General features: G+C 43.9%; 1 protein-coding gene across 3 annotated transcripts in view; it reads left to right on the plus strand.

The window, feature by feature from the left end:
- C15H10orf90 (chromosome 15 C10orf90 homolog) overlaps nucleotides 1–18,326 on the plus strand; it is a 191,054-nt gene that overhangs the window by 8,675 nt on the left and 164,053 nt on the right. For 2 of the 3 annotated variants that reach the window (XM_019728236.3, XM_019728237.3), the window contains exon 2: nucleotides 14,921–14,993. The exons of the other annotated variant lie outside the window; for it this stretch is intronic. In XM_019728236.3, coding sequence (XP_019583795.3) covers nucleotides 14,921–14,993 — 73 coding nt within the window. The remainder of the gene's footprint in view (nucleotides 1–14,920; nucleotides 14,994–18,326) is intronic. 3 annotated transcript variants of the gene reach the window in all.

An 18,326-nucleotide genomic window follows, 5' to 3' on the forward strand; every position in this document is an offset into this window, starting at 1 on the left:
CAGTTCTGGACGTCCTCCTTCGTGAGTGTCTTTAATTGCGCTGTCATGGCTGCCTCGATGTCCTGAATCATTTTGACTTTGGGGAAAAGCTAGAAGTCGCACGGTGCCAGATCCAGTGAATAAGGTGGATGAGGACACACCATAATGTTTTTATTTGACAGAAATTTCCATGTACCAAAAGTAATATGTGACACAGAGCATTGTCATGATGGAGGATGAAACCGTTTGCCCATTTCTCAGGCTGTTTTCACGCCCATCATTTTCTTAAACGCTCTAATAAGTGCTTATAATATGCAGAGTTCACTGAAGTGTTACTGGATACAAACTAAGCTCACACAATTCCATCACGGTCAGAAAACACCTTGGTGTTAGATCTTGATTGACACACTTTTTTCGCACCAGGAGAACTGGGTGATTTCCATTGAGAACTCTGAACCTTGGTCTCAGGATCATAACCACAGACCCAAGTTTCATCTCCCGTGATGACATGTCTTTAAAAGCTGGAATCTGAAGCAGCACGATCGTGCAACGGCAATGAAATGGACAAACGCTGTTGCATTTGTTTGACAATCAAAATGCAACACTCACTCGCGTCATATTCAAATCTGTTGTTGAAATGCTTTGAATGGAAGCGTAGATGTTCAGATCCTCAGAAATTCCCCTAATAGTCAATCACCCATTCGATTGAGTCATTTCACGTCCTCTTTCCACATTCTCTTGGGTCTTTGATGCTGTAGTACGTCCTGCTCTCTCCTCCTCCTCCATCGATTCACAGTCATTACGGAATCACTCAAAGCTCTTGTAACCCGTCTTCATGGGCACTGGCGCGTCATCATAAGTGAGTTTTCACATGTTGTGTGTTTCATTAGCACTTTTTAATATTTTTTTGCAGGATTCTGCGGTCCAAGGAATATGTGGTTTCCTTGTGACCGCCCTGTGTAAATTAATCGAGGCAGCTGGCTTCTTTACTTACAACTGAGATAATATCAGTTTAGTGTAGGGTCACAGCTAGTGTAGGATTTTCAGCTCTGATTGGCTGTTATAAAAAGGCAAAACAATCCGGCAGACACTACCTGTAGTCTTCTGTTGCTGTAAAGCAAATTATCACATGCTTAGTGGTTTAAAACAATGCCTATTTATTACCTCACAGTTTTGTAGGTCAGAATTCCTGATGTGAGTGAGCTAGCCCCTCTGCTTAGGAGCTCTCCAGGCTGAATCAAGGTTCCCAATGAGGCTGTGATCTCATGTGAAGCTCAGAGGACTCTTTAAAGATCATGGGTTATTATTAAAAGTCATTTCCTGTGGTCATAGACGGAAGCCCCCATTTTCTCAGCACTCTCAGCCCCTAGAGGTTTTCCTGCGTCCTTGTCATGTGGGTCCAGCCACAGGCCAGTCATAACATATTTGTGTGCTTTCTCAAGGCCAGCAAGACAATCTCTGCTGTTTGAATGCTCTGACACCTTTTAGAGACATACCCGATTAGGGCAGGCCCACCAAGTGTAACCTCCCTGTTGAATGACTCAACGCTAACTGATTATCAACTTTAGTTACATCTGTAAAACTCTTGTGCCACATAGCATAACGTAATTGTGGAAGTGCTAGCCCATCATCTTCACAGGTTCTGCTCACACTCAAAGGGAAAAGTATCCAGGGCACATGTACCAATGGGTGGGAATCTTGGGGACCATCTGAGTATTCTGCCAATCACACTATATTGAAAGTTTTTGTATCTGTGCAGAAAAGAAAAGAAAAGGAACTGGAGGCACGTAAGTTAGAGCCTGTGTCTGGGAGCTCCGTGAGGAAAGGTGCCCCTAACCTGCTTAAGCTCACCACTGTGCCCCCAGCAGCAGGTCAGCCTTTAGGAAACATTGTGGAGTACATGTATGAATGAATGCATGCACATGAAGTGTGTTTTACAGGAAAACCTGCGGCCAGAATGAGTGGTGGGTGATGACATCATACATAGAGACCTTCCTGATTCAGTACTTACGTTAGGGTCCCTTAGCGAGCCATTCATTTTTCGGTCACCTGCAGACAGACAGACAGACAGACAGGCAGGAATCAGCTCTAGTCCGTCCAAGTGAAGCTCCACAATGGAGGTCACTCGCTTTGTCACCTCTTTCATTCATCAAATTCCAAATAGAGAAATTGTTTAATTGCCTTTCTGGGAGTCTAATGTGTATTGCTTCTCCAGCCAGAAAGGACTTGGAGACAGCTCTAAGGATGAGTATCTTGGAAAATATCCAGGATTTAGGAATAATAATGTTTCAGAAAAACAAATAAGGCTGAAGACAAACGGGGGAATTGTTTTTTTGAAGTAGACAACAAATTGTCGTCATCTTGTATCAAAGGCAAGAAGCTACTTCCCAGCAAAGCAGCCTGCAGCCAGCGCCAGTGGCTTGGCCCCTCGGGCGCAGGTGACTCTGATCCAGCTACGCATTCACAGAACTCGTTATTTTAGCTACAAATGTGCTCACATCCTCACTGATGGGTCCTGGACACTGCTGGCTTCTCAGGGCGGGGCTCTGGGTGAGCTGCTTCTTGTTGCTCTGTCCTTGCAGAGGAAGCCTGCTGAGTGATGAGGGGCTGGGCCAGGTGTGCGACAGGGGCTGGGTCTCTGTTGACAGATATGCAGGGGAGCCCAGGAGTGAAGGGGCGAGGCCGTGTGCTCCCATCTGCTCTGTTGCCCCTGCTGCTGGGTTAACATCCAGGGAGGAAGCTGTTGTGGTCCCGGTGCATGTGTGCTGCTGTGCTGGCTGTCGCACAGGGAACAAAAATCTAAGCCTCCAGGAAACCCTCCTACAGTGCACGGTCCCCTCCTCAGGTTTCGCTGTAGCATTTGTGGTACAAAATGGACATGGGGTCCCATGTTTAAAAAGCAGGAAAGATTGGTCATTTAAGATACTAAAGTCTATAAATCTTTTATCCTTTCTTCCATTGTCTTTCTCTTGTTTTATCATGGTGTTTTTTATTTGCTATTTCATGTTGGCCTAAGCGGAGAAAAGTCAAAATTTTCAATTGTCACCATGTATTTCACTGTTCACCTTTATATTGTATAATGCCAGTTTTAACGCAAAGATAGAAGCATTTAACTCATATATAGAATTGCAGAAATAATACAATTTTAACTTTTATCGCATGCGTGCATGTATGTATTTCATTCTTTCTAGAACAATGGAAACAAACATCTCAGATTTTTATTTCATTCTTTGACACAATCATATTCTACCAACACCCCCTGGCTCGGTCTCACTGCTGAGGAATGAAGAACAGAAAGGAAGTGTGTGTTGCCCTATTTTTCCGTTTCGTTCTGCGACACATTTTCATCACACACGGTTGGCTCACACAGGGACATAGCATGAGTAAGAAGGAATATGATAGGGTTGCCTGGTTACTCCTGGTTCTCAGGAATCTGTTACCTTCTTTTCTGCATTTGACTGCTTTTCTGCATAAGTCTGCTTACAGTGGAAAGCATGACCACTGCGGCGGTCGGCACTCTGCTTAGGGGACCAGAGACTTAATTCTCTTTCCCCGTGTTCACTCTGAGTTCCGCTGAACTCCCAGGCATCGTAGGTGGACCCTAATTCCATGATCGAGGAGCCCCCCCGAACACTTTCCGTGCATGGGCCAGCATGGACATCAGCACACACACAAACACTGCATGTGTCTTTCTGCTCACGTGCACACTCCACTGCCCCATGGGACTTCACTTACAAGGCGCAAGTTCCAAGATAATGCTCTTTAAACATTCAAGATGGCGATGCCAAAGGCACAAGCCACAAAAGGAAACATGGATAACTTGGACTTCATCAAGATGAAGACCTTGTGGTCATCAAAGAATGCTCTCAACAGAATGAGACGGCAACTGGCCTGCAACATGGCTGGACCTGGAGGACATACGCCCCGTGAAATAAGCTCGTCACAAAGGACATGTGTTATTGGACTCCGTTTTTATGAGCTACCTGGAATGGTTAAATTCCCAGACAGAAAGTAGGATGGGGACTGTCAGCGGCTGGGTGGAGGGGGAACAGGGCGTTAGTGTTTAGTGGGGACAGAGTTTCAGTGTGGGGGGATGAAAAAGTTCTGGAGATGAATAGTGGGGATGGTCGCACACCAATGTGAGTGCACTGAATCTCACTGAATTGCTCCCTTAAAACAGCAAGTATTATGTTATGGATATTTCACCATGAGTTGGCAACAGTAAGCTATGCGTGTAGCCCTTCTGACTACCTGTGCACCTGCCCAGGTCTCATGTCTGTGCTGGTCCTGTACTCGCGTGTGTTTATAAAATGCCGAGACAGTTCCCTTTCATTAGATGTGGAGCTCCTGAGATCAGAACCTGTGTCTGATTTCACTCACTAACTCTGTCTGTTGAATTGAAACTCGCAGCTAAATTGGAGCTCATTCATGATATATTAAAACACAGTCGGCCTGGTCCAGGTATAATTCACATGCGTTAATATTCATACATTGTGTAAGTGTACAGTTCCTTTTGTTTTGACAAATGTGTATAGCTGTGTAACCAGTACCAAATCATGACACGGCGTTTCCACCAGGCCAGAAATTTCCCTTGTGCGCTTTGTATCCAAGCCACCCCCACGCCCCAACCTTGCCCCTTGGCCACCACGCATCTGCTTCCTGCCACTTAAATGCTGCCTGGTCCAGCAGGTCCCATTACTGAAATCCTGCAGTGTGTACTTTTTTTGTGACTTTGGTTAAGTTTTTGTTACAAACTTTGATATCTTAATTAAATCGATGATGTTCTATTGAGACTGCAGAGGGGGCAGGGCTTGGGCTCCAATTCAGGTAAACTTGGATCTTGATCCTGGCTCTGCTGTTTATTAATTCTGACTTGGCGTGAACTCTTCTTACGTCTCCAGCATCAGTTGCTTCATATACAAAATGGAGTTAATAATATTACCATCACCTAGTGCCTTTATGGGATTGAATAAAGTGGTAATAATGAGAATACTTAGGGCCATGCTTGGCTCATTGGAAGAGCTCAGTAACAGTAGTTTATCATATTGATATTGATGTTACTATAACAAGATTACGAAGAATGTTTCCTCACCTTTAGAATGCAATTATAGTGGTACCTTCCTTCTCCAGTCGCCATGGAGATTCCATAATGCCTGGGAAGCCTTCGCAGGCGCCCAGGGCTGAGCTGAGCGCTGCAGTGTAGCTGTTATTATTATTCTGTTATAAAGCCATTCTGGACCCGATTCTGCTCTTGCTCACTAAGTAAAAGTCATCACTTCTAATTCTGAGAAGGTGTGAAAGTCAGCTATAAAAAGTGCGCCTTGTACACAGCTTTCTGTCAGGCTGGGTGCAAAAGCAACTAGCAGTGGAAGATAATAAAACCTTCTCCCCACAGGCCCAGGGGAGCCAAAGAACAGGAAATACCTTCGCCTTTTTTTTTTTTTTTTTTTTTTTTTGGTCTCTGTTCCTTTGAAAGAAGAAAAGCAACAGCAATTGACTTAAAAGTCATAAGGTTGGGTGGGTGATTGAATTCTCAGAACTTTCTGAGGTTTACCGAAGTCAGGGTCACTTTATTATATTCGATTTTGGAGTATTTCAAGCAGTTCAGGACTGTAATTGAGGGAAAGGAGAGAGTGACAGTAAACAATTACCAGGGAAGATTCCACACGGCACAAAAAGTGGATTCAGTTTCTAGAATCATCAGCTCACATTTTCAAGTCAGAAGAAAATGTTGCAGATGACAGGAAACAGAATAGAACAGCTGAAAAGAACGCTTAAGGAATCCAGGGAAGTCTATGTCTTTGATATACAAAACAGTTTAGCTAAATTTGACTTTGTAACTGGGTAATTAACATGACTATAGTAGGGAGTTATGTTCCCCCCATGCTTGATGTTTGCATAGAAACCTCCCGCCGTGTGCTTTGTCATTGCTGTTACTCATCTCTGCAAACAGACAGGGACCTGGAGTCCCCTGGTGGGAAAACAGAATGAACTCTCTGTAGACCACTTCTCATTAGGCGGCCAGGGGAGGCTGTCTTCCACAATGTGTCTCACAAGAGGACAGATGATCGAAATAACATATCCTCTTTCCATCCCACTTTGTCTCATTTTCAAGCAGAATCCCATCAGACAACACCCTTACAAACAAAAGTGAAGGAGAAGGCAAGGAGAGATGGGAAGATTGAACTGCGGCATCTTCATTCAGACCCTAACAAGGGAACAATCCTGCCATTTGCAATCAGATAAGGGATATTATCTCCGTAATAAAAGGCAATTGAGAATCTAAATGAAAAATCTGATGCTTTTCATGCTGATTTATTTTAGATTAGAAAAAGTTAAATCAGATGTAAACATGAAGAGATGAAGCATGAAGAGGGAATCATGGCAGAGAGATAAATTTCAGTTTTGAGTTATAGGTGCAGTGTTGCATTAATCAGAAAATATACTGTTGATCTGTAAACTGGTCTGACGTTAATTACTGTTGCAGAAGAGAGTTCAGAAGATTGAATACAAACATGCAACTCTGTCAGAGATCAATCATGCATGTGGATTAGCCATGGAGAGTGTATTTCAGCCCCTAGAGATAACCCATATGCAGTCCAGCCTGGGACCACCCACCACAGCTTGCTATCTGCCCTCTAGTGGGACCTCCATCATTCCCAGGAGAAGGCACTGGGATACTGAAAAGACATGGCCCTCATTCCTGTTCTGCTGTCAGCCCCCTCCAACAATTGTCCTAGAGAAGATCCAGCCAAAGTCCACCGTTGGTCTGACAACCTGGGATATGAGTAGATTCAGAATCTCCTCTGTGTTCTCCATGAACCATCCATGTGTCCAGAGGGGCAAAGTAGAGGGGGGATTCTCTTTAGGCCTGGAAATTCCTGTACGCCTCCCTCTTCTTTCCTGGGGCATATGAAGTTTCAGTCCCTGTTTTACTTGCTCAATGCTTCACAAAGCCTGGAGCCATCGCTAACTATCTCTACTCCCCCCCACCACGCACACACAGTAATATGGGGGATGCTGAGAACACCTCATTCTGGGAGAGTCCTTGCTCTGTCATTTAGTAGTTCTATGACCTAGAGCAAATTACCTAATCTCTCCATACCCCAGGGTCCTTATCTAGAAAATGCAGAGAGAATATCTGTCTTGTGGGGACAGGATAACAGGGCATATGGAAAACCCTAACCCAGAGGCTGGAAGTTTCATTAAATATCTACGCTACCCAGACATAATTCTCCAGCCAAAACTCTTGGGGCCCAATGTGATTCAACAATGATTTCTTAATTTCATTTCAGAAAGGTAATACTGCATACCATTCTCAGTGGGATCTGACTAGCACCTTGTAATTAAGCGGAGTGATGTTTCTGCAATAAAATGTATGAATATTCACACTAAATGGAATAAATTAATATTACAAATAGCCACAGGTTAGTTCAGGTACAGTTTTGCTGTCAGATTAGTTTTCTATAAACTCAGAGAGGAAAACTCTCAGATTTCACAGCTTTATTGGTTTTAGGATTGCAGATCAGGGATCATGGGTCTATCGTGTGTGCTCAGATATCCTGAAGGAAGACTCAGTGAATTAAAAAGAAAAGAAAACATCATAAACAAGCACCTATGTGCTCATTAGAGCCCAGCTATTGTGGCAGGGCTTGGGAAGAGCAAGTGGGAGCCTGTGAAAGTCGTTTTATAAAAGCAGCTTTTAGTCTTATGTAAATGGAATGTTCTAGTATTATTGTAGCTTCCAAGTTCAAATCTTGCCAGTGTGCTGCTTCTGGCTCCTGATGGAGTTCACAGACCACACGCTTGTCAGTGTCGTCAGTGTCCTAGCTGGGGTCAGGCGTGACCACAGGATTTCTGCTGGCGGCAGTGCTGCTAAGGTGGCAGGTGGTGACGTGGTACGGAAAGGACGCCAGACCAGGGTCGGGGACAAGTGTAGGTGCCAGACCTGCCGTATTTTGTCCTTGGGCAGTTATGTCTCTCACCCTCTCTGGGACTTTGTTTCTTTAAAACAAAACTTTGTGTGTTCTGGCCACTTCTCAGAGACTTTGGAGAATCAAAATGAGGTAATGTATATAAAAGAGCTTTGCAAACTAGAACATTGCCCATGGTTGTGAAGTGTCATGATTCTTTGAATGTGCCTGATCCTAACAATAGTTTTCTGCTCCCAAGGAATGATCCTAATTGCTGGGTTCCAATCGGGGCTCCTTTACTCGCTTATTAGGTGTGTGTGTGACTTTGGGCAAGTGGCTTAACCTCTCAGTGCCTCAATTTCCACACCTGCAAAATGGGAATAATAATTATACTTCTCTCACAGAGTTGTGGGAGGATCACTGAGGTAATTGGGAGGCAGGCGGTGAACCCTCGTGACATCAGCTCTGTGACCCCAGGCTTGATCCGAGTCCAGGGGCACTGGGAACAGGGTCTTAAATCTTTCCCTCTATTGTGTGGCGAAATTACTGCGGCCATTCCCTGAATAACACATGAAGGGCTTCAGGCACCTAAGGGAGAAAAGACCTTGAAAGGACTGAGTTAAGAGCCACTTACTAGTTACTGAGGGAGTCACTCGGGGCTAATCGGCCTCTCCCTGTGAGTAGTAAATACTAAGAAGTAAGTACAGCAATACCTTTTGTTTACTAGGAAAAGTGTTTCTCCCTGTGGAAAGAGTACCGCATGTATTCATTTTTGTATGCCTTTTCCATTTTTTCATAAAATTTTACTTGGTAGGAATCGTAGCAGTCATCCAATCACATTATCTGTGACATGAACAGAACATCATTAGCGTTTTCTCATGTGATTCCACAGTCATTTCATGCATTCAGTTATATTTGCAAAGATATACTGTGGACCTGGTGCTGTTCCAAGAGTTGGGATTACAGCAATGAACAAAGAACTTACTGTGTGGAGTTTATATTCTAGTGGGAGAAAATGGAGAACAAATCAATAAATGTATGTCACACTCCACAAACTAAGAACAGAAGAAAACTACCTCAATAGCCATATTATAAAAGTCAAATACGAAAAGCCCCTACTCCATGGTGAACATTATACTCAATGGTGAAAGACTGAAAGCTTTTGCCCTAAATCAGGAACAAGGCAAGGATGTCTGCTTTCACCACTTCTATTCTGCATAGTACTGTAAGTTCTAGCCAGTATAATTAGGCAAGAAAAATAAATAAAAGGCATCCGAATTGGAAAGGAATAAGTAAAGTTATCTCTCTTTGCAGATGATATAACCTTATGTGTAGAAATCCCTAAAGATTCCACAAAAAGCCTGTTAGAATTAATAAATGAATTCAGCAAAATAGCAGGATCCAAAGTCAACAGAAAAATTAGTTACATTTCTATGTACTAACAATGACAGTCGGAAAAGGAAATTATGGAAGCAGTTCCATTTATGATATAATTATAAAGAATAAATGCTTAGGAATTAACCTAACCAAGGAGGTAAAAGACTTAATGAAAACTATAAGACATTGCTGAAAGAAATTAAAGAAGACATCAATAAATGGAAACACATCAATGTTCATGGATTAGGAGAATAATAACAATATTATTCAGTCTTGTTAAGATGTTAATACCACCCAAAATGATCTACAGATTCAATACAATTCCTACAAAAACTCCAAATATATTTTTTTTTTTTTGCAGAAATAGAAAACCCATCCTAAAATTCAAATGTAATCTCAAGGTCCCCAAATAGCCAAATGATACGGAAAAACAAGAATAAAGCTGGAAGACTCACATTTCCTGATTTCAAAACTCACTACAAAGCTACAGTAATCAAACCAGTGTGGTGATGGCATAAAGACAGACGTATAGATCAATGGAATAAAATAGGGAGCTCACAAAAAACCTTCCATATATGCTCAAATAATTTTTGACACCGGTGCTAAGACCATTCAATTGTGGAAGGAGAGTCTTTTCAACAAATAGTGCTGGGAAAACTGGATATCTACATGCAAAAGAATGAAGTTGGATCTTTATCTAAAACCATATACAAAAATTAACTCAAAATGGACCAAAGACCTACATGTAAGACCTGAAGCTGTAAAACTATTAGAAGAAAACACAGGGCAAAATCTTCACGGTATTGGATTTGGCTGTGATTTCTTGGATATGACACAAAAGGGACAGGCAACAAAAGAATAAAATAGACAAATTGGACTTCATGAAAATTAAAAAATTTTGTGCATAAAAAGATAATATTAGCACAGTAAAAAGGCAATCTGCCACATGAGAGAAAATATTTGTAAATCATATATCTGGTAAGGGATTAATATCCAGAATATAAGGGAAACTCCTAAAACTCAAAAATAAATAAAGCAATTAAAAAATAGGCAAAGGACTTGAATAAACGTTTCTCCAAAGAAGATGTACAAAGGATGAGTAAGCACATGAAAAGATGCTCAGCATCACTAATCATTAGGGAAATGCAAATCAGAACCACAAGGAGATACCATTTCACATCTATTACAATGGCTACTATCAATAAACAGAAATGACAAGTGTTGGCGAGGATGTGGAGAAATTGGAACACTTGTCTACTGTTGGTGAAAACGGAAAAAATGGTGTGGCCTCTGTGGAAAACAGTACGGTAATTCCTCAAAAAATTAAACAAAGAGCTAGCAATTCCACTTCTGGGTCTATACCCCGAAGAATTGAAGGCAGGGTTTTGAAGAGATGTTGTACACCCTTGTTCACAGCAGTGTTATTCACAACATCTAAAAGATGGCTACAATCCAGTGCGTCTATGGATGGATGAATGAAGGAGGAATTTGTGGTTTATACACACAATAGAATATTATTCAGTCTTAAGAAGGAGGGAAATGCTGACATAAGGGACCACGTGGGTGGACCCTGAGGACGTCTTATTAAGTGCTAAGCTAGTCACAAGGGACAAATACTGCATGATTATATTTGCATGGGCCACTTACAGTAGTCAGAGTGACAGACAGTGGAATGTCGGTTGCCACAGGCTGAGGGGATAGAGAGGAAGGGGGAGTTACTGTTTAATGGGTATAGAGTGTTCATTTTACAACATGAAAAGAATTATGGAGCTAGATGGTGGTGATGTACAGCTTTATGAATGAATCTATTTAACACCACTGTACTGTACACTTAAAAATGGTTACAGTGGTAAATTTTATGTTATGTGTGTTTTACCACAATAAACAATGAAAAGAACAAATATGTGACTCATATTAGACGTAGTAAAAAACATAGTTGTAAAACGTTGCCTTTCCCAGAGGCAGTGACGATTTCAGCTCCCAAGTACGGGCTCCTGAGACAAGACTCTAACTGAACCTGTGTCAGGACGAAGTGTTAGCGCGTAGCTGAACGTAGGCATTTGCTCTTGCTCAACAGTCGCCACGTCTTCCTGTCACTTAGCGTAGAGTGCGAGGCCGCCCGCACTGTGTTGTCCTAGTCCATGGATACAGAGACTGTAGCGTGGACCGTGTACATTGTTATGTGATCGTGGAAGCATTGATACACATGGTCTGACCCACAAAGCCATTCCCGCTGCTGGGTGTTTTGCACACTTCTGTTGTTTTGCTACGATCAACCCCACTGCAAACACGTCTTCATTGATCTGGCTGTTGCTGTATTTTGAGTCAGTTAAAATTCCAAGGGTTTTAAGCTTGGGAGGGACGTAACTGGATTTGCTCTGTGGAAACATGGCTGGAGGGAGAGTCAGGAGGCTGCTATGAGGCATCCATGAAGGCAATGGGGAGGGGGAGGCGGAGATGGGAGGGAGAGATGGTCAGGGAGTGCGGCCAGAAGGACAGGACTTGTGGGCAGAACAAAGCCCCTGGAGTGGCAGCTGGGTGGCCACTGGAGAGCGTGATGGGAATGTCAGTGCCAGGGGTCACAGTGGCTGGATCCAGACTCTGGTAAGGGAATGACTGAGTGGGGGGTGAGGGAGTGGGACAGAGAGAGAGAGGCCATCTCCTTCAAGATCTGCTGGGAGTGAAGTGACAGGGACGAAGGTAATGTGTGTGGGGGAGGGAGCTTGTTGGTTTTGTTTTTATGTTAAGAAAGGTTTGCATGTGGTTAAAATGCTGAGGAGGGCAAAGTTGAAGACTGAAGGGAGGTCCGGGGTCCTTGACATTGCAGTGTCTCCAAGGAGACAGGAGTGTGGATTCCAAGAGCATATGCACAATTTATCCTGGGTGAGAAGCTTTGTTTTCATGAATGAATGAATGAATGAATTTATTAATTCTTCCATCCCTTTTATTTTCAACAAATATTTATTGAAAGCCTGGTATGTGTCCAGCCCTATACTGAAAATCCATTGACAAGCAAAGCAGCAATGATTTTATTCTCAGAGGTGTTACCGTCTAGGGGAGAAGCACACATTATTGTAGATTCACACAGGTCGGTGTGCATTTACAAACCCAGGTGAGCGGGATGCTCTGGAGAAGAAGGGATGCTTCTGTCAGAGCTTAGAAATCAGAACCCTGAACTGGTTTGCAGAGCAGGTCCTTTGAACTGAGATCTGGAGAAGGACGAGGGGAACAGCAGGCTGGAACAGCCGATGGAACAGCATGTGCAAAGGCCCAGTGATGGGGAGAATGTGTGAATTCAAGAGGCTGAGAGGGGCTCACTCAGTGTGTGGCCCAGAGAGATGTGCCCAGTGATGCCGCAGAGATTAGCACGTGCAGACCACCCAGGGCCCTTGCTGCTTGTCCTGAGGGCAATGAAAATTGTCGCTCTTTTGCATGAAGGGGTTACAATGAGCACCCAGCAGAAAGTAGAGCCAAAGCCACGTCTTTGCAGGACGACGCTTGAGATGGGATTGAGACCTGGGTCAGTTGATGACAGAGATTCCACAATCACCCTGTTGTTGGGAATTCTTGGATCAATAGTGCCCAGAGCCTGTACAGGATGGTTCCAGGCTTTTGGAGAAGCCAGTGGTACCTAGTCAATTTGCTATTTACTGCCAACTACTGGGACCCCAGAGACAGAGAAGCTGGAACCAGTGGTGGGGCTAGTGCTGGGGCTCGCCCTAAGACTTCATGGTGCTTCTGGAGCTTACAGGGTAAAAAGTAATTCTGTGTTGTCAAGTCCCAGGTTAACTGACTTGCTCGACTGGATACAGTTACTTTAGAAATTACACATAAAAATCGTTCTTAAAAGGGCCATATAAGACAACAGCCTAGGAGAGAGAAAGCTTTAAAACTGCTCGGTGAGACTATCTCTGCAACCTCCTCCCCTCCCCCCACACACAATATTCTCTCTCTCTCTCTCTCTCTCTCTCTCTCTCTCTCTCTCTCTCTCTCTCTCCCCCCCTCTCTATCTCTGTCTCTATCTCTGTCTCTGTCACACATACCTTTCAGATCCACCTGCTTGCTTTGTAGTAGCAGAGATAACTCATTTTTCTACAAAGTTGGGATTTTCATTGGTTTCCACATTCATGTCTAATGTTGCTGCACATCTGTTTCCTTCCTGAAAAGCTTTCCTATGTTATCCGATACTCACTATGACACGTCTGAGCTAAGTCTGAGAAAGGGATGTATGTAAGTCTGAAGCCTGTATACAGTCAAATAGCCAAATACTAGTACGTAGTAAAAATAATATTAACAATATGGGGAACACACTGGCTAAAAGCTCAGGCACCTTGAGTCTGACCACCCTGGTCTGAACCCTGGCTGTGTCACACCCCACGGGCCACCTCAGCTTTGGCTGTTTCAGCTGCCGCAGCAGGGCTGAAAACAGCGTATCTTTCCGACAGTTGTGAGAATCCCATGAGATGACGTGTGGAATGCACTAAGTACAACAACCACCCGTATGAAATCTCATTACTTGTCAGCAGTTCTTAGGATTGTTATAACTAATAATCACGTTACTGAGAGGCGATGGTTGGGTGAGGCCCAGGGTCAGAGCCCAGAGGGTAACAGAAAAAGCGATATAGCTTTTATTCTCCCAGACTCAGCCCAGCCGCAGTCTGGGCCCTGCCCTCATTCTTTCTCCTCTGCCATAGGGTCTGGGAGGCCAGGCCCCTGCTTGGGACAGAAGAATGGTTTGCTTGCAGATTCCCCTCTGGAATCCCCAACCTGGTTCCCTGGGTGCTGGGGATGATGAGAGGAAGCCAAAAGTGGGACCTGAACACTGAAAAGCTTAACTCAGCCCTGGGACGAAGGAGTTAACTGGGGTTCGGCTTTAGAGGCCTGCTGTAGGTTGGTGCAAAAGTAATTGTGGGTTTTGCAATTCTTTTAAACCTTTTAAACCACAATTACTTTTGCACCAACCTCATACATTGGTGGGGGGAGCAGAAGAGTTATTTATTCTTCGGCTTTGGGTTAAGGTCATGGGGTGTCAGGGGACGATGGGCCTGGGGGCAGACTCATTGTGGAATGAGGTGCTCTGGCATCTGATCTAAGTTTATCAATCAGAACCAAAAATGAAATGCTTTCGGAATAAACTTATGAAACAAACCTTTGCCTTTTGGCAGAGGAAGTCAGCACAACCAAACCTGCAGACAGCAGAAGACGTTTGTGTATATTAATCTTATTTTCAATGGGTCTTGAATGCTAATTCCAAAATTTGATTGCTCGTGTTTAATCAATTTATCAATATTTATCAAAAGTCCAATTTTTGCTCAATACTCACATTCTGATGGGATAGAAAAAAATATTAGATATGGTTCTTTGATCTCCTAGCAGCATTCACGCTGGCTGATTACTCCCTCCTGACATTCGTTGTGTGTTTGAAATCATCAGAAACCTGCCTTTTATTGACTGGCTGAGTTTACCTGGGCCAGTATGGAGGGACATATCGTTACCGTCCCCAGTTCTTGGGAGAATGGAGAGAAGGCAGGGATGGTGTGAGACTTTGTTTTTTTTTTTTTTTTTTTTAGCAATAATAATGTACATTATTGAAGATTATATACCTGGCAAATAAAAATATGAGACTGGGAAGGTTTCTGTTTATCTTCCAGATCCATAGTCGGCTCTTCTCACCCCCGAAAGATCACGCTGCCTGGGAAAGAAATGAAAGTCTTTCGCTTGCAGGTAAAGAATTGGGCCCTGAACGGGTTATCCCCATTCAAGCTTTTATTTACATTCTCTCCTTTACTTTTATTAATAATGAAACGGGCTTTGGAGCCGAGTGTGCCCCAACCATGAGAGATAGCTCAGTGGCTCGACAAGTTTTGAAGCTGATTTGAATTTCTAAACACACAGGCGGTTAGGCTGGCAGTCTCTGAAAAAGCTAACAATGCAAAGGAAATATCATTTGCCTCAGGTAGCGAGCGCCTTGGGAACCCAAGATAAGGGTGGCAGGCTGCTGTGTGTTCCCGGTTAGGGCAGTCGGGGGCGGGGTCTACCAGGAATGAGGAACCGGCCAAACATGGCATCTTCCCAGGATGGGGCCGGTGCAATTTACGTCTCGGCCTGGTGTCTGTGCATCCATACATCATGTGTATGAAGCTGCCGTTCACAGCCACTAACCTGTAAAAGACACGAGGTGAGATGTTTACAGTTCATAACTTATGAAGTTTGTTAACATAGTGTGGAAACAAGCTCTTCTCCTTTTCATGAGAGAAATGATATGAATTTAGGTCAAAATTTCTGATGGTACTTATTCTGCTGGTAATAAGTTTCCTGGGTTGATAGAATATACTTAGAGACTCTAGCAAAACTAAATTTTAAAAGAATGTTTTCATGTAGCAAGTTTTATTTTTTAATCTTCAGTTTAATTTTAATTTGTAAATGTGGCAGAGGAATCGGTGTATATAAGTACGTATATATGTATGTATGTGATTATACACATTTATAGTTTCCTTTTCATTACCCTGTACCACCTGCTTATATCAAAGCCATCAGGGACCTGAATTCCTTTCCATAACTGACACAGTCAACTAAAGACAAAAATAGCATCTGAAAGAAACTTTCATAGTCAATCCTTTCTGGAGCCTCAAAGATGGTTTATAGCTTATGCTTTAACACTTTCGCTGCGACGTTCATCTATAGTCAAATGATATTTCCATGCCACTGAGTGCAGTGTTCGACTTTACCCCACGAACTCAGTGTTCCAGAAAGGAAAGTTAGGAAAGCAGATGTACATTTTTCTGTATTTTTGTGTTTTTTCAAGAATGACTAACAATAGGAAATTTTTATACTTTCAAGTAATCATTTATTTTAATAAAGTATAGCACCTTAACTGTATTTACTTAACATATAAATACTGTAATTATTTTCTGTGGATTTTTGACACATTTTGGAGAACAAACTTGGAATCAATTAATGCAGTGAAAGTTAATAGTGGCTGATGTTTAGTTTGGATCCTTTAAACACTTAGCCCAGAAATTGCCTGTGGTAAGAATGTGAATCCACTGACAGACGCGTCTGGTGGCATGAATGACTGGCCCACGAAGCACGTCTGTCCACCTGCACCCCAGGAAGTTTGGGGACGTTGAGAAGAAAGGCATGTTTTCCTCAGAACACTCAGAGGGGACTCTGAGAACAGTTTGCCCTGGGTGACCTAGATGCGGACTCCTTGGTTCTCTTCTTGGGAGAACTAGCTCTGCTCAAAGTGGCCCTAATTGGGTACTTACGCAGTAAGTGCACCCCTGCTCACAGCTCACTTAGCAGTTTAATGACTTGGAATCCAAGTTCATGCCAGCTCGAGGCCAGAGGTTAATGGTCAGGGCCGCAGGGCCTGTGCCCGACCAACCTGTGTGAGGAGGGAGACACATACCTGCTGGCCCCTTTCTCCCTCCCCCCTGTAGCTCTCTGTCTGTCTGACTCTCTCTCTTTCTTGTTTCTCTTTTTTCTAAATCTATATTTCCCAAGTTCTGGTTATGGAAGAACATTTTAGAGCAGGGGTGTCCAAACTTTTTTCAACGTTTTTTACCAAGGTCCATATGCGGTAAAATACTCAAACAGCCGGGCCACTCACTCGCGGTGAACCTCTTCAGGTTCCGTCCTCATTCAGTCATCTCAGGGCAGGCGGCAAGGTCAGGTATCAGAACATGGCTCAGAGGATCCGGCCTGGTGGGTGCCTGGCTAGTGGGGCGATTGTCCCAGAAGAAGGCGTCCGTGGGCCTGGGCCAGGCAGATGTCCCCAAGGCATAAGTCTGCCCTGGGAATCTCCAGTTTGGGAGGGGCCATAGCTGTCATTTTGTTGGTTTCTTCCTGGTGTCTGATGTCTGAAAGCCCCCCTTCTCATTGCCACGCAGGAGTGGGGCGGCCTCTTCAGGGACGGCTGACCACATGGTAAGCCCCAAGGACGGGACGCACCCTTTGAAGGTGGCTCCTGACGCGCTCACACAGCGGGAACTGTTAGAAAGCTCTGAGAGCATGTTGAGCCGGAGTAAAGTAACCTTATTTATTTATTTCTAGTCTGTATTGAGTAGGCAGTGAGGACCCATGAAATGTTTTTTAGTTGCTGGAATATGTGATCTGATCCATGTTCCTTGTGGTCCAAGCAGGGGAGATGGTAGATTTAGACTAGGGCAGGGGCGGGGGGCGGGGGGGGCTAGAACCCTTGCAGCACTGGGAAATGACTAAATTACAGGCAGTTGGAATAGATGTTAAAGATGTTTGGCGTGAAAAAGGTGAAGGGATTACAAGGTACAAACTAGTCATGACAAAACAGTCCCGGGATGTAAAGTAGAGCACATGGAATATAGTCAATAATGTTGTAATAACCATGTGTGGTGCTGGGTGGGGGATCACTTTGTAAGTTACATAAATGCCTAACTATTGTGCTATACACCTGAAACTAATATAATATTGAATGTCAACTGTAACTGAAAAATAATAAGAAAAAAGAAGGTGTTTCTGGGAGATTAGAGCTAGCGTTAACAAGGTAGGGGGGTTCAGGACCCAGGATGCTTCTGAGGTGAAGGGGTGGTGCTGCTGAGAGGATCCTGAATTTGGGGAGCTTGGACTCTGTGTGAGAGACCACCTCACCCAGTGGGCCGTTTGCTGCTGAGCTCTGGAGACGGGTCGGGGTTATAGGCTTTCTGCGCTCACCTCTGACAGGTGGGTGATATGAGAAGCCAGGAGAACAGCTGCGATTAGTGCAAAAGAGGATATGCGAGTTGGGAAGAGAGCGTGGCTACAGGACCTAAGTAGCCTACGTGCACGGTAGGAAACAGGACGCCGTCCTGGGGACCACAGACCTGGCATCAGGGTTTGTTTTACGAGTTGTATTTAGTGCCAGTGTTGGCTTTGCCCCTAATTTGGGCAAGTGTTTCCATTTCCTCAGGTCTCGTTTCACTCTTAGACAATGGTGGTTATGGCTGCTCTAAAATTCAGTGGCCTGGGTGCAGCTTCTGTTGCAGAAGCTACACCAGTGGGGCGTTTGGTCCAAACAGGGTTCAGAGTGCTCACACAGGA

Source organism: Rhinolophus sinicus, chromosome 15 (genome assembly GCF_057876585.1).
Source record: "Rhinolophus sinicus isolate RSI-liver-muscle chromosome 15, RSI-T2T, whole genome shotgun sequence".
NCBI classification, from domain to species: Eukaryota; Metazoa; Chordata; class Mammalia; order Chiroptera; family Rhinolophidae; genus Rhinolophus; species Rhinolophus sinicus.